General features: G+C 45.9%; 2 protein-coding genes across 7 annotated transcripts in view; one reads left to right on the top strand and one right to left on the bottom strand.

The window, feature by feature from the left end:
- The window catches only part of ENO4 (enolase family member 4), a 25,363-nt gene extending 8,669 nt beyond the window's left edge, over positions 1 to 16,694 (top strand). The window contains 11 exon segments of the mRNA XM_012723522.1: positions 1,187 to 1,225; positions 1,318 to 1,513; positions 1,593 to 1,724; positions 2,217 to 2,270; positions 5,229 to 5,285; positions 7,444 to 7,611; positions 10,805 to 10,930; positions 12,580 to 12,775; positions 14,169 to 14,236; positions 14,749 to 14,866; positions 16,518 to 16,694. Of these exon segments, the coding sequence (XP_012578976.1) occupies positions 1,187 to 1,225; positions 1,318 to 1,513; positions 1,593 to 1,724; positions 2,217 to 2,270; positions 5,229 to 5,285; positions 7,444 to 7,611; positions 10,805 to 10,930; positions 12,580 to 12,775; positions 14,169 to 14,236; positions 14,749 to 14,866; positions 16,518 to 16,672 (1,309 nt within the window). The 3' untranslated portion in view covers positions 16,673 to 16,694.
- Positions 16,680 to 27,313, bottom strand: part of SHTN1 (shootin 1) — a 92,015-nt gene continuing 81,381 nt past the window's right edge. For 2 of the 6 annotated variants that reach the window (XM_012723516.1, XM_012723515.1), the window contains one exon: positions 17,606 to 21,631. In XM_012723516.1, the coding sequence (XP_012578970.1) occupies positions 21,409 to 21,631 (223 nt within the window). In that variant the 3' untranslated portion in view covers positions 17,606 to 21,408. Of the gene's footprint in view, positions 17,047 to 17,605; positions 23,385 to 27,313 lie in introns of those variants that run through there. The other 4 variants (XR_001145350.1, XM_012723520.1, XM_012723517.1 and 1 more) reach the window with 4 other exon arrangements.

The following is a 27,313-nucleotide window of genomic DNA, read 5'->3' as shown; positions in this document are numbered from 1 at the left end:
TGAGATAAAAGTCATCTCACCCAGAGGTGAGAACTTACAAGAATGCACTGAACAGTGGCAATGCCAGCGGTGGGGAAGGAGGAAATGGCATGGGAACCTCTAACAGCAATTCAGGTTCCTCATTAGCTCATCAAAGAGCCACGCCACATTTGAAAGATCAGTGACATCCTAGAGCCTCCCCGGGTGCAAGAGTTAAGTCTCAGCACTGTGTAGCTATCTCCAGCCACTGCAGCATGAGTTCAATCCCTGGCCAGGGAGCTGACCCACCTGGAGCAGCACACCACTCCTGTCTCACCTGTTGCTCCCCTCAGCAGTGTATTTCATTCAATCTGCCTCTTCTCCCCACTCTGTCTCTAGTGAATCCTCTTACCCCCTGCACCTCTGGCCTGTACCCCAGTTCTTGTATGCATAAATAAATAAATCTTTTAAAAAACCAATGACATCCTTTGATAAAAATAACCAACATTTCTCAGTCCCATGTAACATGTTAATAAATCATTTGTTTTGAAAACTTCCCTATTTTAAAGCAAGCAGTCAATGCTCACACAGACCCTACGCCTTGCCTTCCAATATCGCTAACCTCAGCCCCTCCCTGTGTTCCCTCTGGAGCTGATGCCAGTATTGCAACGGTGTTTTGTGTGTCTGTCCACCTAGAACATGCTCTCAAGTCAACATTCCAGTGCCTCACTCAATGCCAGGTGCAAACTAAGGGTCCCCCCAAAGGAGGCTTCCATCAAATAAGAACACATCACAACAGAAAGTGTCTACAGACAAGCTCTCTTACCTCACAGATCCAGATGACACCCCAAGAGCACAGGGGAGTTTCCCAAGGCTGAAGAATCATCTTAGACCGGTGGCTGGGAGGGTGGGCACTGCCAAAGCTCGCTGGAGCTGGAGAGGGTGGGCAGAGGGGTGTTCACCTGGTGGTTGCTGTTGTCAGAACCTGGAACTTAAAAGAAGAGGGTCGTCATTTGCTAAAGACTTATTATGTGCTAGTGCTGATAGAGCTTATTCCACTTCCACCTCACAGGGCTAGTCACTGTGGGGAAGGAGCTGATAGAGGGCAAACAGGCAAAGAGGGCTGTGGTGTATGAGCAGCATGAGAGGGATGGGAGGGCCTGGGGTGGGTCCGGCAGGCACTTCCAATGGAAAAAGACGTTGGGTTGACCACGTTCTTCCGCCTCAGTTTGCACCCCTCACCTTAGCCCCCCAACCCCCTCCCACCGTTTTGTTTTGGTGTTGTTTTCTCCTGGGCTCTCACATTTTAGTAAAGCACTAAAAAAATGTTTTAATGCAGCCACACTTCCCAGAAGGGAGTCTTTGATCAAACGTTCTCTCTCCAGGAACGAAGGATGCTCTTGTGGAGAAACCCATCCCGCCCGCGGAGCCTGTCGAGCCGGTGCTCTGGGGCAGCATGGCCGTCGGTGCCGTGTCGCTCGCGGCCGCCAAAGCCGGAGCCATTCTGGACGAGATGCCTCTGTACCTCAACATTGCTTCACTCAAGAGCCCGCAGGTTGGTGGCCTTCTCTCCTGCTGCGGGATGGCGACAAGACGCGAGCACCTCACATTCCCGCGCTCGCTCTCCCCTCCAGGAACCGCCCACAAAGCTCAAGGTGCCTCTGGCGATGGTGTCGTTGCTCAGCTGTGGGAAGTCATCAGCCGGGAAGCTGAATCTGATGAAGGAACTGATCTGTATTCCGCACCCTGGATTATCAGCTAAACAAGTATCTTACATCATCCCAAACGATGTTTTCTGAAAACGTGTAGTCCTCTAAGTCCTCTGCCTTTTAGTGTAGGTCCTCAAGGCTTAGGACACCAAGGGAGAGGGAGTTCGATGTAATGTGAGAGGAAAGTATTTTAGAACATCAGGAAAGTGGGAAGAAAGCAAGCAGTCAAGTGAAGGAACCAATTTATTTTTTTATTATATATTCTTTGAGGTAACACTGCTTTACAACACTGCTTTTGATTGGGAGGTGTAGGGTCACGCCTCTTCAGATGTATGTTAGTTACCTTCCCATGCACAACACTAAGGTACCCATGATCCGCTACCATATTCAATTACTAAAAGTTGAGGGCTGAGATGAACATGCCAGCTGGTTTTGTCCACTCAGGCGTCGACAAAATTTCGAGTTAGCAATAACCGTGTGTGGTGTAAGTTTTTATGTTTAAAATTTCTCAATTGCCGTTGCAGAACATCATGTTTTTTCTACTTCCAGGGTATAGAGATGCTTCTGGAAATTCAGAAACAGATTAACAAAGCAGTTGAAATGGTAAGTAAAGAGAATGAATCGCTTCTAATTCCTGATGCTTGTGCTTCTGAGTGTCCAACGTAGAGTCCATTAGGGCATTAAGTCAATATTGCTATGACTAGTATGGAAAACATTCATTGGCTTTGCATCTCCCAGATGAGCCAAGCTTCATCTCTTAGAGGCCACGGATCCAGTTTCTAGTGATATTTATAAGTTTCATCTTGATTTCTAAGATAGCTGCCTCTATGCTAAGATCACACCTTAGGATTTGCAAAGAAAGGATTTGCCCCTTGGGTATGAAGGGAAGTTTGGTATAGTGGTCAAGGCACAAAGTTGCGCCTGATTAGCATACAGTTTGGGGGCAGATATGGGCCCTTGGGTTAGCAGGCCAGGAGGGGACTCACAGTTCAGGACGAGAGTCAGATGTGGGCAAATCCACCCTGACCTTGCTCTCTCAATGGCCCTTTGCTGGAATGTATGACTTTACAAAATCTGTGCTGTAGTTTCCTCCTCTGTAGAGTGGGTGGGAGAAAGGTCTGTCTCCTGAGGGGCTGTGAGGCTCGAGGAGAGGATCTCATAGTGCTCAGATCCCTCCAGGCCCACCAGTGAGAATACACAGGTAGACAGAACCCAGCTAAACATGGCAGGCCATTTCAAGTTATTGGAGACTTTGGCAGTTGTCCTAACTTTCATATGTTTTTCTAACTTTTCATGTTTTTTATTAAGATTTATTTGTTTGTGCATACAGAACTGGGCAGAGGTGCACGGGTGGTGAGAGGATTCACCAGAGACAGAGTGGGGCTCAGAACAGGCAGATCGATGAAGTCCATTGCTGAGGAGAGCAGCAGGCGGGTCAGGAGAGGTCTGCCGCGCCGTGTGGGTCACCTTCAGGGCAGAGATTGAAGCAGTTGTGGCTGGTTTTGCAGTGCTGTGCTTTAACCTGCTGCGCCACAAGGGAGGGTGGATTTTTCCATTTTACCAGTAGTTCCTGCCCCATCCCCACTCAACCCCCTACCTCCAACTTCTATGGGGGCCCTCTGTCTCTCTCGGTAGCCCTGAGAAATGTGGGAAAGGCTTCCAGCCTTTCTTCTGCATTTCTACAGACAGACAGGTACAGCAACATATGGTATGCCTTGGGTTTAAAATACAAAATGCATGCAAAATTGCCCTGCAAATTGCTTTGCATCTTTGCCCTTTTTGTTGAGGTGTTCATCCCTTACTAACATCTAGTTTTTATAAAAGGCTCATTCCTGGCCCTCCCTGGTGGCGCAGCGGGTTAAAGCACAGCACAAAGAAGCTAAAGCCACTTCCTCATGAGTTCGATTCCTGGGTGACCACATGGCGTGGCAGACCTCTCCTGACCCGCCCGCTGCTCCCCTCAGCAGTGTACTTCGTTGATCTGCCTGTTCTGCGCCCCACTCTGTCTCTGGTGAATCCTCTCACCCTCCGCATCTCTGGCCTGTACCCCAGTTCTTTACGAATAAATAAATCTTTAAAAAAAAAAAGGCTCATTCCTTTCTAAGTGTCCCACACATTGCCCTCTAGCATGCCACCTACCTTTTCACTGTGTTTTATGGAGTCATAGGGATCCTTTTCTTTTTAAAATTTTGATGTAAAATGTTTCCATCTGTTTTTTTTTATTGTGGAATTATTTTTTTTATTACAAAGTTTATTTTTACATCATTTTGCACATTATTTTTTCCCATCTCAATTGCAATCCCGCGGGTTTCCCATCACCAAATCACCCGTGTGCCACCACCATAGTCTGTGCATTTCCCCCCCTTCCCTCCATCTGTTCTTTCACGCAGTGATTCGCAACTCAATGGGGAGGCATTTCCAGACCCAAAGGGTTTTTGACTACGCTTGGAGACATCTTGGGGTGGGGGGGGCCTTCGCTTGGAGCGAGGGTCTGCTGGCATCTAGTAAGCAGAGTTCTGGGGTGCTACTAGATACCCCACAATGTGCAGCCCTCCACAACAAAGGGGTGTCCAGCCAAATACCCAGCGTGGGAGCCCTGCTTTAAGGCTTTGCTCTTTGCTCAGGCTTCGTCAGCGAGGCCGCGCTCCTGGGGCGCTGGGCGCCCAGCTGCTTCTCTTCACCTACTTACCCCAAGCCTCAGCTTCCTTGGAGTCCCCTCCCTTTGCAGTCCCGTCACCCCGTCTTCCCTGGGTATAGGGAAGACGGGGTGACGGGGCTAGATTACGCTCACAGCGGCAGGCCGGCTTTGCCTGCACCTCCCCGCCAGCGTGTTGATCCACTTCCCGAATATGTTGCCTCTCTTGGAGCTGCTGCAGGCATCAGCTGATCCCACTGACGGGAACTGGGCCATCGCCTGAGGGCTGACCGGACGTGAGCTGGGCCAGCTCCTGGGGCCGCACATGCTGGCCGCTGAGGCGCATCCCAGCGGCCATCAGGCTGGGGCTGTAACACCACGGAGCTGCAAAGTGAACTGGGAACCTCTCTGTGTTTCCCCTCCAGTGACGCCATACACGCAGATTGGCCAGACTGAAAGGCTCTAGGCCCAAGGGCAGAGCCGACCTGCAGGGTGGTGCTCTGAGAATGTTCAAAACTGCGCGTGGGGCCCAGCAGAGCAGACTCACAGTGCTGTTACACTGAAGGGCCAGGAGGGGCCTGGTCGCCTCCTGTAAAAACAAGTTTGATTCACACGTGCTGAGAAGATGAGTGAGAGTACTTATTTCTATGCGTAGAAATACACGAACACACACACACATCCCTCTCCGGTGGAGGCAGGGGGTCAGGATGGACTAGCGGGAACACACACCTGAGTGTGAAGAACAATTTGCAGTTGATAGTTAGGGGGCGGCAGGCACGATCCCTGTGTGGGAGTGGGGGGCAGGGGAGAGGGGAAGCTCAGGGTGACTGGTGAGGCCCCAGAGGCCAGAGGACCTGGCGCTCTGTTGTCACCCACAGATGTGACTTGAAAATCCCAAGTGATGTGACTTCGTCTTCTGTCCACAGCCTCCTCCTCCCAAAACAGAAGCGAAGAAAGGGCATAATGGAGGCAAGCGAGGCCAGGTGAGTACAGGCTGACCAGACGCCCATCTGACACGATTTGCTGATGGAGTCCCTGCCCCGTTTCCTCTCCCCTGTTATTTTGCTCCAGCCACCAGGACCAACACAAATAGAATTTTCCGCTGATCTGTTCTAACAGCAGGAAGCCAGGGACCCCCGGGCCAGAATAGCATTGTACGCCCCCCCGCTGGCAGGAGGCTGCCTGGCCAGCTCAGCCAGCGGTTGTCTGGACAACTGAGTAATAGGATTACACTGGATTACCCTAGAGATGAAGTGTTTGGGAGGCTGAAGTTTCCTGACAGCTGAAAGGCGTGTAGGATGGCTTCTATTTTAACTTTGCTACCTCCAAAGAGAGGAAGAAAATACCCAAAAAGATGGCCAGTCCTTTCATCTGGCTTCTAGAGGCCACTGACACACCATCCCAAGGAGCTCAGATTTTGCCTGTAGGGTCAGGCTCCGTTCTCGTGGAAACCGGCCACACTGCTGCCAGAGCTTCTGGGCGTGGGGGGTGCTGAATTTAATGAATCAGTGACAGTGATGGCTCTCACCCCTTCTATAGACTCTTAAAACTGTGACTTTAAGCAAAGCATCATGTAACAAAAGCAGATTCTTGAATAATGCTGATTCACATTGGCCAGGATTGAGTTTTACTCATTGTTGCTAGAATGGATTGGCATCTGCCGGGCACCTTCTTAGATGGCTGAATTCTGAGCAGCATAGTTAGGACCACCAGCGAGAACCCTGGAGGCAGGGCGAGAGCATGAAGCCTCGGCCCTGTTGTACAGGTGATCCAGGAAGCCACCCCCAGGCCTGCCATGACATCGGGTCTTGAGTCTGCGGAAGTTACCACTAGGAGGGACTGAAAGGAGAGGGATTTGAGTCCTCGTCAAAATTGGGAGAACTATGGGCATAAATCAGTAGGCAGGAGGCTACTTGGCACTGGGTGGGGGCGGGGAATACCGCTCCAAGTCAGGGCTGGTGAGAGCAGTGGGGTGGAGACCAGTCCCCAGCTCTCAGGGCTGTGCCCTGACCCAGCAGCTGTCTGCGTGTCCTGAGAGACGCAGCGGACCAGCCCTGCCTGCCTGTGGCCATTTTGGCTTCGACTTGTTCTTTTTCTTTCCTTTTTCTTATTAGAAATGGGTTAGGTGATAGATTCTAGAAGGGCAGCCCTACTGAATCAGAGGCGTGGGGTCTGTAGTTGCGCTGCCTGGTGTTATCTGCTCCAAGTTATTTCTCTTTCTGAAACAGTTGCTGCTTCTTGCGTGGATGGAAGGAGTAGATGTGTTTACTTTGTAGGCGATGCTAGCAGTGGTGCTTGGCACTTAGTGTATACCTAGTGATGCTTTCAGTTTACAAGGCTCTGTGTGACAACTGAGTCACAAAAATGTCCCCAACTATTTCTTTCCCAAGTAAAGGAATTGGCATAAAAAAATGTTGGACAATTCTAACTAGTATTTTCTCTAGTAAAAATGGGACATTTCTACCTAGGTTCATACTTGCTCTTGAATTTGGCAAACACACACACACTCCTCTTAAGCCTTCAAAATTACTAATATTTCTTCAACTAATAATTGCATATTCGAGACTGTTGATGGCACCTCAAGGCTGATCTTGCACTACAAGGGGGAGAGATGCTTACATCTGGGCCTCCGAGTCTTCTTCCATTGCAATCATCCTCAATGCTGCATTCTTTTAGCTTTTAAAAATAACACTATTCCTGGAAGAAGGTTAGACTTTTCAGTGCTGACAGTTAGACGCTCAAGTAAAATGGAACATAGAAAAGAGCAGGTTTGATGGAAAACAGACAGCTAAAGACAGGCAGGTTGGAAACTAACAGGGTCAGCCTGGAGATTCACTGACAGGTGGTGGCCCAGGTTAGTCCACCATTAACTGCAGAGCCAAGGAAGAGAAACAGGGACACCGAAGAGAGAAATATGTCCTCCTAGGCCAAACTAGAAGAACCTGGGAGGAAGAAAATTCCTCCTAGATGTGGCAAAGCCATCATGTGGCCAAAGTGGGTGGACCCTGAAAGGAGGATTAATTGAGAATCGGGGACCTCATCTTTGGAGAGATGTGTCTGGACATGAAATGTGTCTCCACGGAAGTGCCAAGAACTGTACCGTGCTGTATTTACACGTGTTGTTCCTTTTTGAACTCACAGCAGCAGGTAACGGGTAAGATGTCCCATCTTGGCTGTCTAACCATTAACTACGACACCATAGAGCAGCCGCTGCTTCTCATACAAGGGATCTGTGCCAACCTGGGGCTGGAGCTGGGGAAGAGCCTGCATCTCGCCATCAACTGTGCTGCCCACGAGTTGATGGACTATGTAAGTTTCACTCCAAAATGTTTACTTTTGGGGGTGGTACCATTATGTTCATAATAGAACTCAAAAGAAGAGCTTACTAGTATATTTCCCAAAGACCTTATTGCTATTTTAAAGATTTATTTATTTATGCATAGAAGAACCAGGGTACAGATCAGAGGTGTGCGGGGTGAGAGGATCCACCAGAAATAAAGTAGGGAACAGGACAGACAGATCTATAGAAATACATGGCTGAGGGGAGCAGTGAGCAGGACAGGAGAGGTCTGCCTGGCCATGTGGGCCAGCTTCCTGGCTGGGGATCGAACTTGTGCTGCAGTGGCTAAGGACAGCTTCATAGTGCTGTACTTTAACCTGCTGCACCATGAGGGAAGGCCCCCAAACATCCTATTATACCCATAGCAGGAGTATAAGGGATCAGAAAAAAAATAAATTGTAATAAAGTAAAAATGTAAATAAGCAAACAACTATAAACCAGAGACATTCTACAGGGAAGGAGAGGGGAAAAGGATCCAAACTGGGGTGGGAAGAGCACACGGGACTATGGTGATGTCACAGGGGTGAAGTGGTGGTGGGAAGTCCACAGAAATTACAGCTGAGGTGAAAAAGCATTGTACAAAACTGAAAAATGTTGTAAAAATAAATTTTAAAAATACATAAAATAGGCCCTCCCTGGTGGCGCAGCGGGTTAAAGCTCTGCACTAAGAAGCTTACGCCACTTCTGTATGAGTTCGATTCCCATCAGCCCTGGAGGAGATCCACATGGCGTGGCAGACCTCTCCTGACCAGCCCACTGCTTCCCTCAGCAGTGTACTTCGTCGATCTGCCTGTTCTGCTCCCCACTCTGTCTCTGCTGAATCCTCTTACCCTCCGCATCTCTGGCCTGTACCCCAGTTCTATATGAATAAATAAATCTTTTAAAAAATACATAAAATTATCATCAAATAAAAAATTGAGGGGCTCATATATAAATGGATTTGAGAAATCTGAGTCAGCAGAAGATCAGAGACTAATATAAACATATGCTCTTTAAAGTCAGTAACAGGAATGTCATAGTAATTCTATGTAGAAATTCTGTAACAGAAATGAGCAACACAGGTTACTTACCTTGCGATCATGAGCTATTGAAAAATAACTGAACACACAAACTGGCAAGTTCTGCTGAGTTCACACTGCCATTGGGTTGGAAGTTTGCTGAATTTGTCAAGCATGAAAGTACATTAGCTGTAACTGTGACTTGATGAGACTGCTAGACACACCACTCTTGGCGTCTCTGCTGCGACTCCTCTTTTAAATAAGACTATTCCCAAATTATTGGGTTTATGGAGAATATGCCTTTATCCATTTAAACCCGTCACAGTATCCTCCACAGCCCAGGACAGGACAGTTTCAGCTTTGAAACTTCACTGGGGGCCACACCCCAGGAGGCAGTTATTTTAAAAAGAATGGAAAACAGTTTGATAGAAAATTCTAGTCATTTCCTCAGGGTAACATACCAGCAATTCACCTTTAAACCTGGGAAACTGGCTTGTTAGAAAAGCAGGAATTTTCTGTCTTAAACAAATTCACACTTTCTACTTTCAAATACGTAAATTCTGAGTCTCAGTGCAGCCCAGCATACTGACTTGAATTTATGGTGACTTGGTAACTAATGTCAAATTCAAGGACCATGACCAAAATAGGGTCGGCTTGATTTGCAGTTCTTTTAATGTCAAAGGTAAATTTGAATGGTCATAAGAGCTCTAGTTTCAGCTGATTTCTAAATGTTCTTTTACTTTCTAAAGAAACAAAAGACTGTTTAATGCAATTTCCTATTTTTTTTTTTTTACATAATGATTGGCTCTTAAGCATACCATTAAGAAAAATGATTGCATGTTTTCACCAGGAACATATACCACTAACTATGGCTATACTGACTGCTTGTGCTAACTAGAATGGGGATGTACTGCTGAGACTCAGGAAAATGTGCCAGCTTGAGAGCAGATCGTTCCTGAAATAATGCTATTTCAAAGTCATTGGCATTTCCTCATTGACAAGATAGGACTCTAAAGCTTAGCACTACAGGATCTGAAAGATCTTGCTGCTTTTTGATGTGGGAAATATCCTTGTGGCCATGGACTTCTGAGGAACCTGCTTAGTGCCAGAGGCGTCCATTCAGCTAGTGGCAGCACAAGAAGGCAGCACAGGGGCCTCCCTGGTGCAACAAAAGGTTAAGTCTCAGCACTGTGAAGCTGTCCACAGCCACTGAGGCATGAGTTTGATTCCCATTCCCAGCCAGTGAGGTGACCCACATGGCGTGGCAGACCTCTCCTGACCCACGCGCTGCTCCCCTCAGCAATGTATTTCAGTCAGTCTGCCTGTTCTGCTCTCCACTCTGTCTCTAGTGAATCCTCTGATAACCCCACCCCACACCTCTGGACTGTACTCCAGTTCTTATATGCACAAATAAATAAATCTTTTTTAAAAAGTCTGATTAACAAACAAGCAGCCATTCCATCCTGTGGCACCGCCATCCTGGTCCCTGGTGTCCTGGGTGCCACCTTCAACACAGATCTAGAGGTCAGGGTGCTCTGTTTTGTACCCCGCTAGGCTCCCCAGGCTGTTCACTTGTATCCTTGAGGTACTGGGAATCTCCAGATCAGGTGAGTGGGCTTGCACTGGAATTCTACTCCGAGTCTGTCACTAGTGCACGTGACCTGCTCCTGGGGAAGAGATCCCTTCATAGAAGTCACCTGAGTCACTCTCACATTCGCTGTCAGGTCCCTAGTGCCTAACACAGCTTTTGAATTTTAGAATATTCAGTGGTGGAGACAGGTGCTGTTCACTGTCAGGCGAAAGTGGTGGGGACGTGTGCAAAGCTAGTCTGCTGGTGTTAGGACTTACTGTCCCTCCACCCAGGCGCTCAGGTATGCGGCACCACATCGTGAACCCAAGAAGTGACTCCCGACAGTCCTTGCATAGGCCCCTCAGGTACAGGCTTCTCCACAATGGTGCCCAGAGCTCTGTGTGGCATCGAGAGGCACAGAGACTTCATTTCTCCAGTTCACATCGGCAGTAAAATGCAAGGATTTCTCCTGTGAATGTGGCCCAAAAAGCAGGTTCTGACCTTCTGCATGAACTGGACACTGAATTTCAGCCACACATTTAACAGCTGAGGAATGCATGCTTTACTCGCTAATGCCTTCCTTTCCCTCCTCAGAGTAAAGGGAAGTACGAAGTGACAACCGGGACATACAAGTCGCCGGCCGAGATGGTCGAGCTGTATGTCGACCTGCTCAACAAGTTCCCGTCTCTCGTCGCCTTCATTGATCCTTTCAGGAAGGAGGTAACAGAACGCACCTTGAATTTTATAATAAAACCTTATTGTTGGGATCTGTCATTGGCAATGTGTTGTAATTTGCCCCGGGGCTGAGTTGATTTATGCGGGCATTTGTGAGAAAAGGCACTTACTAAGCAAATGAATAGCGGAAACACAATTACGTAGGAGTGTGCCCGTCCGCAGAATGAAACACGCTCTCGCGGGCACGTCAGGAGTACCTGCCTGTTTATCAGCCGCCTCGGGTGCAGGCCGAGCCCGCTGTGCCAGCTGGTGCCTCAATAGGTTAATCACATATCATTTTCAAGTGTTCCTGGAAACAGGACTTCAACGAGGCCAAATGCTTTTGAACCTAAATGCAGTTACCACACAGGCGAACGAGTAGTAGAGCCGTCTTTTTAAAACACTGGCGATACTGAGGTTGGGGACCTGTTTAAACGAGCGCAGCTAACAAGAGTTGTTAGCTGGGAGTTGTTAGTCGTCAGCTCTCTTCCTGAGTTACCTAAACTCCCAAACTGAAATTCCTGAATTTCTCTATCAGAATTCGACATATTAAGCAGATAAGCTGAAGAGATCACCTCTTTGAGAAAACAGTACATGGGAAGCAGGGGGCAAGAAGAATGCTGGATCTCTTCAGGAATCTCAGGGTATCAATCCCTCTTCTTTACAGAACTTGGGTGCCACAGAATGTTCAGTGCTTTAACCTGCCAGGCCTGTCTTCTGTGGCCTTTTTTTTTTTTTTTTTTTTTTTTTTTTTTTTTTTTTTTTTGGTAAAGATTTATTCATTTATACAGACAAGAACTGGGGTATAGGCCAGAGGTGAGAGGATTCACCAGATACAGAGTGGGAAGCAGAAAAGGCAGATTGACAGAAATACACTGCTGAAGGGAGCCGCGGGCGGGTCTGGAGAGTTCTGCCACACCATGTGGGTCAGCTCCTAGCCGGGGATTGAACTTGTGCTGCAGTGGCTGTGGACAGCTTCACAGTTCTGAGACTTAACTCCTTGGTCACCAGGGCGGACCTGAGGCCTGTCTTGGCCTCAGCCACTGAGTGTGGGATGACACCCTTGAACGTTCTATTCCGATAGAACAGCTGGAAAGCATGGTTCCCAGAAGACTTTGTCTATCATCATTTTTAAAAAAAAAAAAAAAGATTTCTTTATGCATACAGAGCTGGGGTACAGGCCAGAAGTGCAGGGGCGGTGAGAGGATTCACCAGAGGCAGAGTAGGGAGCAGAAAAGGCTGACTGATGAAGTCCACTGCTTAGGGGAGCAGCGGGAAGGTCAGGAGAGGTCTGCCGCGCCATGTGGGTCACCTCCGGGGCAGGGATTGAACTCTTATGACCAGCCAGTCTTTACCAGCATCACAGATAACACAGCGGCTGGGGACAGCCCCAGTTTCAGGAACTTCAGAATTAATGCGGAGTGTAGGATTTAATGTGCATTGAGATTTAGTTTACCTCTTTTAGCTCAAAAGTCATTCCTGGAAGTTTTGTGCCACCAAGCTTGTTAGTTGGTTTGGCTGTGGCCCAGGCCCCTCTTGGGCACAGACAGAAGACTGGGCGGTCATCTCAGAGAGGTGTATGGCTCTCACCGCCCGAGGTATGATTGCTGTGGCTCTGCCCTGCACATTCTAACACTAAGGCTCCTTTCACCCAGGACACTGAGCAGTGGGACAGCATCTGCAGCATCCTGGGCTCCAGGTGCTACATCATCGCCGGGGCCACATCCAAAAGCATCTCCAAGCTTCTTGAGGACAGAAACATCAGCACCCCCAAGTCCAGCGGGCTGATCCTAAGACACACAAATCAAACTACGATGTCAGACTTGGTGGAAATAAGCAAACTTATTGACAGTGAGTAAATGTACAAATCGGATTCAGAATGAAATGAACTTGTTGATGGACTTCACCATGTGCCTGGAACAGCCCCAGTCCAGGTCATCCCTGCTGTCCAAGGTGCCTAAGGTCACTGCCTCATCAGCATCAGATGGCACCCGCAGACCCACTTGCCCACAATGGCTTTTTAACTCCTCAGAAAGCTTCTAGCTCTTTACGGCCCTGAGGTCTTTGAACTTGCTGTTCTTTCAGCCAGGATGCTTTGCCCTGCGCCCTTTACACGGTTACCTCCTCCTTCAGGGTCTCCTGTCTTAGGGGAACCCTCTCCAGGCATGCCTCCCCTGCCTGCCCTTGTCCTGCCTGGTTGCTCTGAGCCTTTCTCATAGCACATTATAGCTTCTCTCTGTAGCACTGGCCACTGGCACCTTACCGAATATCTGGTATCTCCCCAGATGGCACCCTCCCCCGAGTCCACGGGAGTCTTGTTTACTTAGGTGGGTGGGTCTCAGGAATGAGGCTGAAGGCAAGTCTCAGACCTGGAGCAGGACGATGGAGCAGGCGGCAGGGGCCTGGGAGGTGCTGGAGGATGGAGTGAAATGCCTTGGGCTCCTTTGCCTGCAGCCTGCTGGCAGAGATCCAGGCAGGGCTGACCTGTAGGTGGCAGGTGGGAGTCTGGGGTCTGGCCTTTCCTCCCCTTCCCACTCAGCAGGCCTGTTAACTTCACACTGCTGTAGCGCCTCTCAAGCACACCCACTATAGAAGCTTTGGCTTGCACTGTTTGCAGACTAGCAAATTTCAACAGGGTTTGAGATCCTCAGATGATTGAGAAAATACTATTCAGACAGCTCTCCTAGCAAGTAAACATACAGGACGATTATAATCCCTTGAAGAAAGGTCTACGAACTGAACTGTGAAATCCATCACTCAGGCATCAACCCTCCCCCTCCAATCCCCTTACACTGACCACCTATTTTAACTTAAGATGCATTTTTCCACACTGTACACGGATGAACTTGTCTTAGGAATGTGTCACTCTGGTTGAACATTTCCCCTTTTTGATGGTAATAATTGTGCATCTTATAATTTATGGTATCTTTGACTTGATGAAGTCTGGCGTTCATTTAGTATTTAGCATCTAAGATGGCAATAAGGGCAAAACAAGTAAAATCAGGGTGATGAAAGTGCAAATGTTTGGATAAGAATTCTTAGTGTCCTAATCACTGACTCTTTATAGGAAGGTTTAAAGTCTCTGGCAAATTTTACATTTTGCTCCCAGAGGCATAGGTCTGTCTGTCTGTCTGTCTGTCTGTCTGTCTGTCTGTCTATCTATCTATCTATCTATCTATCTATATCTATATATGCATGCCATTTCTATACTACATAAAACTAAAAAAATTGCCTCTGCTTAAAGGTAAAAGGCGCATCGCTGTCTTTGGAAGCACAGAAGGAGAATCGTCTGATGACAGCCTTGTCGATTTGGTAAGTGCTGAAAGCTGGTCAATTGCAGAATTGCCAAAACACTGCTTTTATCATGAATTGGTATTTCAGAGAAATGCAGTCTTTGGTGAAGAAAGTCATGTAACCTTTTATGAAATAGACTTGCTTCCTGCCAGACAGCTACCTTTTGCAAAGAGCTAATCTTTGAACTTTAAAAAAGAGGGAAAATTGAAGTCCTGGGAAAATGATGAGCCCACTTAAATGATGGGGGTGTGCTCTTGCAATCTCACCGCCTAAAATGAAGTGAGAAAGGCCAGAATGTTCTTAGCTAAAATCGGCAGCTGACCTGACTAGTAAAGTGTCTGCAGTACAGTCACACCATCTCTTTAGTTTCTGACACGTTGGGCTTGAAAGCAGGCCACTTACGTAAAGAGAGAAAACCAACTCCTAGGAGAAAAACCAAAACAGCAGTGACAGCGCCTTTCCTCCCTAGGGAATTATGACTTAGCAAGACATGGCTTCCCCGTTTAAAGTAAGTTATTTCCTCCCTTAAGGCCATTGGACTCGGTGTCCGGTTTGTCAAGTTGGGAGGTCTTTCTCGAGGTGAACGGGTGACTAAGTACAACCGCCTTCTTACTATAGAGGAAGAACTTGTCCAGAATAAAACGCTGGGTATGCACCCCTTTCTTGTTGTTTTTACTTAGGCATGAATAAGAGAACAAAGATTGGAAGAGGGGGCATAGAAGCCCCTCAGCAGGAGGGCAGGGGAATCCAAAGACTACGAGTAAGTGCTGTCAAAACTAGGATGGCATTTGCCACAATGTACATTGTTGTCTTCATGGATTATCTATTTACCTGAATGTTGAAAGTCCTTGTGAATAGCAGCGTGTTGCTTTTCAATAGCATTAATTGATAGGAATCTCCAAGCCTACCTTTTGTTATGGTCCAAATTATACAGAAGGTTTCTCTGCACTGCCCCAAAAAAAGTTAAAGGCACATTCTCCCCCCCCCCCCCCCCGGAGGCTTTTGTAAACTATTTATTTATTTATTTATTTATTTATTTCTTGCTTCTGACAAATAAGCAGCATTCAATTTTAAGGTTGCAAGACCTTAAGACTATGGTTTCAGAAAAATGAACTGAACATTTATGAAGTGAAACCTTTGTAAATTTGTCTGAGTTTAAGCACTTTGTGTACTGGCTAATTAGAGAGAAATACCCCAAATGTGCATTTTTACTTTACATGACTCACTGTGATGGTCAAAAGTCAGTAAACAGCACATACAGACAGTTCAAGATAGGAACAGTTGTTATCGTAATACTGAAACTAATTTGTCCATACATCTTAGGATAGAATGAATCAATATACTGGAAAAAAGTACATGTTATTTAAGCAGTGTTGACAATTAGGATATTGAATGTTCCTGGATGCTATAAATGAAAACTGTTAAATGAGATATACATCTTATAGAATACATTTGGAGCATGCCAATCACTGGAGATGAAAGCAAGGAGGTGATCATACTTTGCGACTCCATTATGCATATGAGTCCAGTACAAATTGTGATTGTAAATTGATCCTGTTTCACAGGTGCAGTGATCCTGAAACACATCCTTAGATGTGTACAGATAGTCGTGACTTTCTGAGTCATGCACACGGGGCAGTGTGCGTTGCTTCATGTGTAGCATATAGGCTTATTTTTGACAAATAGATATTCTATAGTTCCTTTGCGTGGTCTAATCATTTCTTTCTGATATCCTGCTATGTGGAAGCTTCAGGTCCCTTAAATGACCTATGACATTCCAGTCAAACTTACACTGGCAGTGGCCAGTAAACATTAAAAGAACCTCAAACTAGAAAAACAAATCTAAATCTCCTTACCCCATTTTGAATACGAGAATTTGCCAAAAAACTCAGCTATTCAAGCTCTGGCTGATGACACGGACCTCCCTGGAACAGAAGGCTAGACTTGCTTACTAGCCCGGAATGTGAGCTGGCCATAGCCTGTGTTCCAGTGGACTGCCGGCCTTTCCTCCATTCATCTTCTCCCTCTTTGCCTTTTCTGTAAGCCCACACCCAAAGCCCCCTGTGCACCACCTGTCCCAGAAAGTTGTTTAAAGGTGCAAAGGAAATGGAACAAAATGAGCTGCACAGTTCATGTACGTCTCTTCCATAGCGTGGGATCCTCTCTACTGTTGAGGTGACCGCTGCATGGCTCTAAAGACGACACCCCCATATACCACACAACAAATAACATCCACATCAACACTGCAGGGTTAGACAGCAAGCTTTATTGTGTGTGTGCTTTTTTTAATATTAAATAGGTTTCAACGAAGATCACACATTTTTTCCCTTGGATGAGGAAGCTGAAAAGGACGCTGTGACAGCTGAGGCCGCCGTGACAGTGGTGGGTGAACCCCCTGAAGCCCCGGAGCCCATCTTCCCTACGGAAGTTGGAGAGGAGTCAGCCCTAACATGAGCGTCTCTGGATGGAGCTGTACACACCCCACTTTAGCTGTACACACCCCATTTTATATCCCGTCAGCCCCTACCATTACCAACCGTAGCCAGACAGGTCAATCTAGAAGGCACCTTTATATTGGTCTTGTGCTAAAACGTCACTAGCTTGTGAGCTCTTTTTACTCTTTTAAGTTCATTGTTGGGTGAAATCCATGTATCATATTTGTACCTGCATTATACATATGAACTCTGTCCTGCAGCCATCACATTTCCATGGGGATCCTGTTGGTAGACCAGCTCTCCTATGCCTTTCAGATGACCGTGACCTAGTAAGAGTTCGATAATTGTGTTGCCAACTCCAGACTGAGTTGAATCACCTCATACTTCACAGACCTGAAAACAAAGATTTGAAAAGAAAGTCTTCTGGCCTGGCAGTTTTGTGCCAGCAAATGATGTTCCTTTCTGGTGTAACCTTACTCTTCCCGACTGCAAAGCACAAGCACAAATGTAGCCAACCTCATGCAGAAGTAGAAGCACTTGGTTGCATCCAAAAGCTTCCTCTTAGCTTCCTGCCCTTGTGCCCACTTCCACGATCCATTCCTTTCTTTAAATTTTACTTTTTTCAAAAGATGTTATTAATAACCAGTGGGTCTCATCCACCCCAAACAAGAATGGGTGAAAATGAAAATCTACATTAGCAAATGAATAAATATTAAAGTAATAAGTGCCCCAATCTTTTTTTTTTAATATTTATTTATTTATGCATACAGAGCTGGGGTATAGGCCAGAGGTGCAGGTGGTGAGAGGATTCACTAGAGACAGAGCGGGGAACAGAACAGGCCGATCTACTGAAATGCACTGCTGAGGGGAGCAGAGTAGGCAGGTCAGGAGAGGTCTGCAGTGCCATGCATTGATCCCTTGGGCCAAGGATCCAACTCACACTGAGGTGGCTGTGGCCAGCTTGCAGTGCTGCATCCTAACCCATTGTTCCACCAGGGAGGATCTGATAAGTGCCCCAATCCTCACACAACAGCATTGAAGAGCTGATTTAAAGCAATCCAACCTATAGGTTGACTGAACCACCTCTGCTGTCAGCCAGTATTGGAGTCACAGCAGAAGTAGACATATTCAAACACATACCTATAGCTGTAATCATGTCCAAATGCTTTATGCGATTTCCTTTCTGTTAAAAAGCTTTCTGTTTGCTTTCCCAAAAGTGAAGCCAGTTGCTAGGCGCCGCCCGGTGGCAAAGCAGGCCGAGCTTAGACTTCTGCACTTCATAACGTTTGAACCAAGCACACCGAGCATTTCTCCTTTTGATGAATGCTAAGGAGCGAACTTCATGGCCATGGGGAGCCAGGGCCTTGCTCTCCAAGCATGGCCCCGACTGGCTGGTGGCGAATGCCCTCGGGGCATGGGCAACACTGGCTGCACCACTTTACGTTGGGACAACCGGGTCAGTCTGTGCGCCCGTCCTGACACTTAACAACGAGCAGCGGGACGTGAGACACCGGAAACAAAACTCATTTTAAAGACAAGAGGAGCACGACCGGCTGTCCGCACGGCCTGGCACAGGCATACAGACACAGATGCACAAAATAAGGGGTATGGTCGCTCAGAATGTGCCTCTGAACGCTGGTGCAAACTGCAGTTCGTGAAACCAGAACAACAACAATGTACAGCTAAGTACAACTGAGTAGCTAAGTTAAGTTAACCAAAGAGGTAACTTACTACTGTCCCCAGGTCAGCACTTTAATCTCAATGCACAGCACAGCCGATTCACCCTCATCTCAGGGGAGGCCTGGGGTCACCAATGGGCAGGAGCATTTGAACTTAAACATCATAGCGTGACAAAGACTGTTTTAATTTTCTCTCTCTGTATACATCCATATGTCATATAATAGACATAAAATATAAGGTAAATACTACCTGTAAGATATCATTCACCAGAGATGAAAGACATGATGAATCATGTCCCATATTATAAGCTGACCGTGGGACTGAGAAACATCAGCCTTGGGAGAAACTTTAAACCAGTCCAACCCCTGCCTGATGTGCCTTGTAGGCCAGTGGTAGCTGCTGTCAAATCACTGCCATGTGAATGGAGGTTGTTCCATGACGACACTGAGAAGACTGTGCATTTAGAAAATCAACTGAAGTTTGTTTTCAAGAGCCTGTGATGTAGAGTATAAAACTGCCTGGAGAGATAATCAACAATAACTTTTACCTGTACTGCTCTACTGACAGGCAACTGTTAATGAGAAGGGCAGCTGGGAGGGATGACCCGTGAGGAGCGAACAGCACCTTCATTCAGGCCAGCAGAGGCTGTGTGGGAGCCTGGCGGCCCTGACACTCAGAGCTCCTCCAGGTCACCCGTGAGCTGCTGTGGGGGAGGGGCTCATTTGAAACTAGCTCAGTCACAAAAGGCAGCTAGAATTTCAATTAAGTTTTTATTCTCTCAGAAAATCGAGACATTTTCTGTCTCTTTTTTGAACAGCAAGAGCATAAAGTACATCTTTCCTTATGCCTCACTAGTTATAAAAGTGCATCAACATTAGTTACAAAAGCCCTGTGGTGGATAAGCCATGATTCACATTTCCAAGTCAGAAGGAAAACTCAATTATCATGTAGAGAAAGCAAACCAGACAGATGGTGTTCCCTTGCAACTACACAGCCATGTAGGTGGTGCAAAGAGCTAAGAACTTGCAGGTAAGCTCTCCCTCCCCAGACTGCGGTTGGCCACGCACCCCAACTGGGCAAACTTTCTCAAAACTTAGGTGAAAAGGGAAAAACTGTAGGGCATGGATTATTATTATAAAAATTACTCAGAAAAAGGTGAAGAACAGTCTCCACCAAATACGCATATCAAATTGAGTTGCAATACTTTGCAGAAGGCCAGACAGCGGCTTAGAAAGGCGGGCACATTTGCACAATACAAGTTACCGCTGTCTGTTCAGCCAACACATCTCACCAAATGGTTAATTTCTCACCCTGGACTTGAGGGTGTATGTAGCAGCTGTAGCCGCTTGATCACATGAGGAAATAACAAATGACAAGCACATGAGTCTTTCTAACCGTGCAGACACATGACCAGGAAGGAGAGGCCGAAGAAACACAAAATAAAATTCCCTCAAACAAACCACGTTGTGACTTACTCAAAACTGCTAAAGTGGTCAACTCCGTTATGATTTTCTTATCAAACAATGTCCAGTTTGGGAAGCTAAACCAAAATGTCAATAACCACAATTGGCCTTGAATGGAAAACTCGTGGTGCTTTTTAATAAGTGTGGTACAGAGAGTTCAAATCACAGCATATCAGAACTCATTTAGGTGAATCAATGCAGTTTGTAGCTACTATATCATATAGCGGTATTGTTCAATTTGGGAAAATTACAATCGAAAACCATTGTTTTAACTCCCCATGAGTAAATGTTAAGTAACTGTAGAATCATCACTGGAAGAACATGGAAACAGTCAAGCATAGCAAACTTATAGCAAGATAATCATCTCCAAATTTAGGAAGCACATTTCCCTGCCTCCCTCTGGAGCCTTAGTGCACGTGCAAAAATAAAATACAACTGCAATTATTACTATCATTTTCTTGTGCCCTTAGGTGAGAAACACCTGACAGCTACATGCTGAGCCGTGCTAACAAAACCAAGCCTTTTCCTCCCTTTAATAGTAAAATTACCATTACTGAATCATTGTCATGAAAAAAATGCATTCAAGTGCATTACCACTTATTTTAAATAAACACCAATTTTGAAACAATCAACTCTGAAAAGCTGCACACGTTAAAAAAAAATCCCTGATTACATTTCTATTTAGTCACTGTGGTAGTTTGCAATATTGTATTTTTAAAGACTAACTACCACTTAATTTCTTAAAAAAGACAACAACAAGCCTGTGTCATGTAAAACAGCAGTGAAGCAAAGAAACTGTGGTTGTCACTTATCTTCACTGTACATGAGAACTGTTAACAAAATCTGGTACTTGTGCCATAATTAACTCCTGGTGCTGGGCTCCTGGGTGACTCAGATACTACTCTTAAATTCCAAGGCTCACCGTTCACTTTGATTCTCCAGTCAAGCCACTAGGGCGGTCCCGCCAAAGTCCTTGGGGAACTCTGGACACAACCAGTAACATGTACTTCCCAGCTCATCGCCGCCAGTGTGAATAATTAACGCTGGCTTTGGGACGGCTTGTTGGATGGCAGCTCCTGAATTTTTGAAGCGTATCTCAGTACATCCTAGGAAGTAACTTGTATGTCATGGTGCCTAACAATTTCCCTGCCGCTGCAGTTTCTCCATCAAAAGAGCATCAGACCCCAAACAAAAGCTTCCTTCAGAAATCTTTAGACCCTCTTAAGTCTGTCAGTTCCATCGACCCATTATTCACAAGTGCTGCAAACTTTCCGTAATTCATCTGATGAGTGGTCTGCACATCACCTAAAAAGGCATCATCCTCTGAATTGTTCTGTCATCTTCTAAGGGCAGTCACACTTAATACAGTAACTAGGAAAAACCTTATCCCTATAAGATCAAAAACCAAAAACTACTAGAATGTGTACTTTGCTAAACAACTGACTTATGTATACAGCTGAACTACTTACAAAAGTGACTGGAGGAAAGAGCCTGTGCTCTGAACACACTGCAAGAAGAGAGTGCTGCAGGCCTTGCTGGTGCACCCAAGCCAGTCCTGTGCTGATTGAAAAGGACTCCAGACACATCAGCCTTGTGCTTGCTCGTTTCCCCGTCAGCAGTGAGAGCTGTCTATGTCTCTCGTCTTTTCAATGCTTTCTTCTTTGTCCTCTGGCTTCGCATCATCTTCACCCTCCTTGCGTTGAGCTGGATCTTTTTCAACAACCTGGTCTTTGGTTTGGGCTTCGTGTGTGGAAACAGGATCTAAAATGACAACTGGTTCAGCTTGTTTTTCACCGTCAGTGCTCGGTTTGCTGAATCCAGCTTTACTGGGAAGCCTACAGCGAGGAAGTTAAAGAAAAAACACAGAAAACATTTGCCTTTCATATTCTTGGATTCAGATAAACCAACGCTCCCCATATGTTCCAAGCCTAATCAACATGCACAAAGTGGTCTTTCGGGTGCCAGCCATTAAAACAAAACAAAACAAAACAAAAACGAAGCTATTAGGTTATGTAGCACAAGGCCAGGAGAAAGAAGGCAGGAGACAGCAACAGACTGTGGGGGTGTTAAAAAGCCAACGCACCTACCTGCTCAGTGAGGAGCTCTCCAGGGAGGTGCACTGTGCACACCTCCCCAACCCCTCCAACCCCGTCCAGACTCCCCTGTCCTCACCATGCTGAAGGAGCAGCCCCCCGCCCTTGCTTCATCATAGCTCTGAGGGGGCGGCGGCTAACAGCGAAGTAAGTGCATTGTCTCACCACTGCTGAGGCTGCCACAACTGGCAGGGGACACCTGCCAGACCCACGGAGGGATGAGGGAAGCACAGGGCAGGTGTGGAGCCAGAGTCAGCCACCCTGCTGTTACCAGTGACTTTTTCTAAAAAGGAGAACCGTGTTTCTTGAGAAATTTCTTATTTGAAGGTCAGAGGTGGATCATTTTCCACAGAGGCTTCCTTTCCTCTCGTCTTCTGATGCAAGAAGTTAGCGTGTGTCTGAGTGGGCGACACTTTCCTTGTAGAAACAGACGTGAAACCCTCCTGTCTGTGTCCAGCGATGAGTTTGTCAGCACCTGGTTGTCCTGGGAAAGTCCAGGTTGCTAACTAGGAACCAGCCAACCGTGCCCCTCTGGAGGTCAGCACCTGCAACGATCACCCCTGCTCCACCAGGACCCAGTGCCCAGTCCCTGACTGAAGCAGTCTGGATCTGCCAGTTTGACTCTCACCTAACACTGCTCCCTTGCTGGGCTCACCACCATCATACTGAAATATTGTGCAATTAGTTGCTTAATGTCTGTCCCTTCAAATAAAATGTAAGTGTCCATAAGACTGGAACTGCTTGGCTTTGTGCATAGCAGCTTTGTGCACAGCTATGCCACTAGCATGTGGCACAGATCCATTTGTAAAGTAAAAAGGTAGGCAAATATTTATGAACCACGAAAGGCTAAAGACAAGTGGGCAGAAATCAAGATTTCGTTATGGAGGTCTCTTTAATAAAATAAAAACCACAGAACAAATGGTCAGCTATTGAGAGACAGCGGTCTGCAGAATACCCAAGTCCACTGACCAGTTTTATCACTTTTCAACCAGAACTAAGAGGTCTGTCTAAATGCTGGAAAGCCACTCTGCTAGCTTAGCCAGTGATCCTGTCCATGTGGCCTGGTTATCACTTTTAAGTGACTAATGCCCTACTAACATCCCCCCACCCCCTTCGTTAGAGGCCGTAAAAGCAAAGGGATGACCAGGGCCAGGAGAGGAAAGGTCGACTGCAGTGAGAACAGACTGCCTTCCTCTTCCTTCTTGACTCCTCCCTGATCACTAGGACTACGGCACTCCCATCGACCTTGGCCACAGAGTTGGGTCTCAAGATGTCTTTTACTGAGACTCGTATGCAAAGTCATTTCATGGTGCTACCTGGCTAGACTTTCTTGGCCCAAACTGCATCCCCTTGGGCAGTCAAGAGACGCAGAAGCACCAGTGAGACAGGGTTATTACAGGAATTAGACCTCAGGCAAAGGAGGGAGTCTTCTGGCAGTCCATTATGTCTTCTGCTTCTATGCCTGATGCTGAGCTAGAAGCCAGCCGTCTGACAACTGAAAAGGAAGACAGATGAAAAGCGGCAGAGAACGGAGACAAACCAGAGCTGCATCTGTCTCTCGCAATCTCCAAACGCGATGATGCAGATGACCCACAGGGTAAGCAGGGGCCCATTCACATGGAGGCAAACATGCTCCTGGCCCAGGATTTGGAGAAGCTGGAGTAGGAGAGGGGGTGAGCCAGAGAAGGTGTGGGCCAGCGGCTGCCACATGCCAAGTGGGTGACAACATGCATGGTCTGCACCATGCCTGGCCTATGCATTAAAACAAAGGTCTCCTACTTCATTTCTGCCTTCAAAATCTCATGCAAATTTCTCCTGTGGTCAACCCAAATCAGAAAAGAAATTCTAGTAATGAAGTTCCAGCCTACCTAGTTGCTACAACAAAGTCTGAGGGTTAAGTCACTTAGCTGGCTCCACCATCTTGGCTTGAGCCCACCGCTATGAAGTTTGCTCTAAGTATGCAAAGGAAGGACTCAGCTCATTCCAGGTGAGCGACTTCCATCAGCCCATACTGACCTTCGCCACTTCTGTAGAATTGCCATGGATGTTTTCATGCTCATGTATGTTTGCAGAGAAGGGGGTGGCAAACACATCCTTAAAAAAAGCTTTTTTTTTTTCTTCAGCTGGAGGTGGAAAACGTACAGGAAATGCCCCCAGGGGCCCAACAGCAACAAATGGATGTTGATTGGGCTGAAAACTCACAAACTTTGGTTTGTCAGGCTGAAATTGTCCTGGAACTATCTCAGTCCAAAGAAAGAAGCTTACTTCTTTCCTGAAGTAGGAAAAAAAGTAAGCTTCTCAAGTGTAGATTAATCTATTATTAAGTCACTTGTAGACTACAATTTGAGAACTCCTTTGTTGATTTTCGGTGAACTTGGTATGGGCAATTTCTCTCAGTCTATGCACTGAGAGTCAGATTCACTGGTTTCTCAAGGATAACACCCTCTGACCTAGAATTCCCATGGATTCCTCTGTGGCAATCACCTAGTCCAAACTGTCCTATTTCTGATGAGGAAATGAGAGGAGGAAGAGTCTTGTTCATGAGCAGCAGTGTCAGAACAAGATTTGATTCTGGCCTCCCTATTCCTAGTTCTCCCACAGCTTACCAAAAGCTGTAGCCTAAAAATATGATGATGCCGCAACAGGCTAATTTGGGTCTGTGTTTACTTATTTCTTTCTGAATCTCTGACGCCAGCTGCATCTATCAGATCTGCAAAATTAAAGTCTCTCCAGGCTAGCCTTTGATTTTTTTCCCCTTCTGCGACCTGTAACTCCTCCTGGCTTGATATAACTAGGTCCATTCTTGGTTTCCATTCAGATCTCCTCAGGGTTTCTTCCAGAATAAAGGAATTTTCTTCTTTGGGAAGAAACAGAGTCTGTTCCCTGATATGCCAAGAACCCAGTTCTTACACTAGACACCCACAATGACAGGTTCCAGAGGGGTAAATCTGAAGCTTCTCCCCAAGGAAAGACTCCTAGGCACTCAAATACAACTATCTAGTAAGTATGCTTTCATACCTTACTGAATCTAAGAGTGATGATCTCAAGAGAAGGAAGAAAATGAAGTATTTAAGGAAGAAATGGTGACCTTTACGTTTATGCTCAAAATCTGCCAGTAAAAAAAAAAATTTAAGTGACATGAAGATGAAAATCATGGCAAAGGAATCACCGATATGAACAAGTCCAGCCTCTGAAGGACTAAAATTTTGGAATCTTGATTTCCTGCCCAATAATTTACTTACCACAACAAACTGATAGTGACTCATGATCCATTTGAACTGATATTTCCAGATTTCATTTGCTCAAAGACTATTTCAAGACTTCAAGACAAAAACACAAATGCAAAATAGACACTAGGAGACGATAAGCCAATATATATGCCACTTTATGCAGCCTGGTGCCCAGATACAACGTGGGTGACCTTTCCCCTAACTGCAAGGAAGCCAGATGTGTGGGCTCTAGCAGGTGGGGCCACTTGCTGGTAAAAGACTTGATTCCAAACCATACTGGTACCAGAAGAAGCAGAACAATTGTGAACAGTTTCACCAAAGCTGAACTTTATAAAGGGACTCGGTGATTTCTCAGGCTGTGTTAGGAGATGAAAGTGCAGCATTCTAATTTTTAAAAAGCACATCATTGTTTGCATTCAATGAAATTCCTTTCAAAATCAACTTTCCATGTTCCAATTATATTCAACAACATTCTAGCTAACATTTCGGCTGCAATTCAAATTAACTAATGCCCAAAAGAGCCCTAATAGACGTGGTTCTGAGCTCAATTGAATACAATCAAAGCTCATGAAATGAAGGGGGAAATGCTTATTTCATGCAAATTCTGCATATCACTCAAGCTTAATTTTACTGATAATATAAAGGTGGGACATTTTGAACATTACAGTGAATGAAACTTTTAAGCGGTGAGAGTTATTTTATAAAATGCTACCTCTGAAAAGCTGATTGCCAAACAGTATAAAAATGGTTTGAGGCATAAATGCCAAGTTCATTTCTATTTCGCTTCTGAGGTAACTATCTTTCAAATCGCAACAGCTGGACTATTTAACACAATCTGGTGAATCAAAGTATAGTTCTTCTCTGGTCTCCCAGCGGGACGTCTGCATTAGTCTGTGGCAGCCGTCCAGCAAATGACGCCCAGCCGGACGGTCTGAACTCTGTTTCATTTACAATAAAACTGGATAAAGCCGCAATCATATTTACCACCTTCAAGGACAGAAAACTGAAAGATTTAAATTTGTCTTTATAAAGTAGTTTCCTGGGAAAACTCCGAAGAGAAAGCCAGATTTTATTTTCCCTGGTGTAAAAATAAGTCCTTCCCGCCACCCCCCTCTCCTGCTCCCCAGCCCTCTGCCTGATGACTAGAGCAGAGAACTGGAGTGGCATTATAGCAGAGGCGGTTCTTAGTTCTCTCACAAGCTCCTGTTTTTCAGGGGATTTTACTGAATACAGTCGTCCACAACTTCCCCCAGTCAATCTTCAAACACAGATGAAACTTTCTAAACGATTACTAATTGTAGTGCTTTTTTGGAACATGAAAGCAGAACAAAGCTAACGTCTTTAGTTTTGTGTCCTTTCACTCCATGTTAGCTCAGGGAAGAAATGGGTCTGCAGTGTGGTTCTGCTTGTGTCCAAGGGAAAAACAGGTCACTTTAGGCCATGAAACTGACAATTAGAGGGCAGATGGCCATCATGCTGGACTCTAGGGCTGCTTCACCCTCACAATGAACAAGACTTCCCTTTGCTCAGAGGCAAGAACGGCTGGGCCAAGACCTCTGTGTCCACACTCAGCCACTCTCCTTAACATGGTCACTGCCGCACAGGCCTCTCAGTGGCCAGGTCACATCCCAGACCGCAGTGCAGGCCATGAGGCTTATTCCTTCTTCTCCCAGTGTAAATTGGGCCTTGGAAATTCAGATTCCAGAATACACAAGTCCTGGGAAGCTCAGGAAACTGGACTATTGGTGAAAGCAAAACCAACACTGATAATGTATGAATTAGGATTGATTTTAAGTTCAGGCAAAGATTATGAAATGTGTGATTTTTTTTAAGATACTTTTAAAGTTTTGGTTTTTTTTGTAATTTTTGCACAACTTTAACTCACCAAGGAAAATCCATTTATATACCAACAATTACAAGTAAATGCCATTTTAAAGGAGTATTTTAAGAGACATAACCCTTCACAAAATTTATTATATATAATACTGACTCCTGCCCAAAGCCGCCATGCACAAAATTCTTGGTTTTCATTCTAACTTTGCAGGACAGTATTTTTTTTTTAATGTAAATTCTTTTTTTTCTTTAAACTTACTATTTTATACTTGAAAATCTCTTTTAAGGTGGGAAATCCCAGAGAATTGAGTGTACTCCTCTTCAAATAGTCCTACGATGAAGTACCGTCCCAGGGAAACAT

Source organism: Condylura cristata, unplaced genomic scaffold, assembly GCF_000260355.1.
Source record: "Condylura cristata isolate star-nosed mole 26May11 unplaced genomic scaffold, ConCri1.0 scaffold00011, whole genome shotgun sequence".
NCBI classification, from domain to species: domain Eukaryota; kingdom Metazoa; phylum Chordata; class Mammalia; order Eulipotyphla; family Talpidae; genus Condylura; species Condylura cristata.
This window is presented reverse-complemented; position numbering and strand designations above follow the sequence as displayed.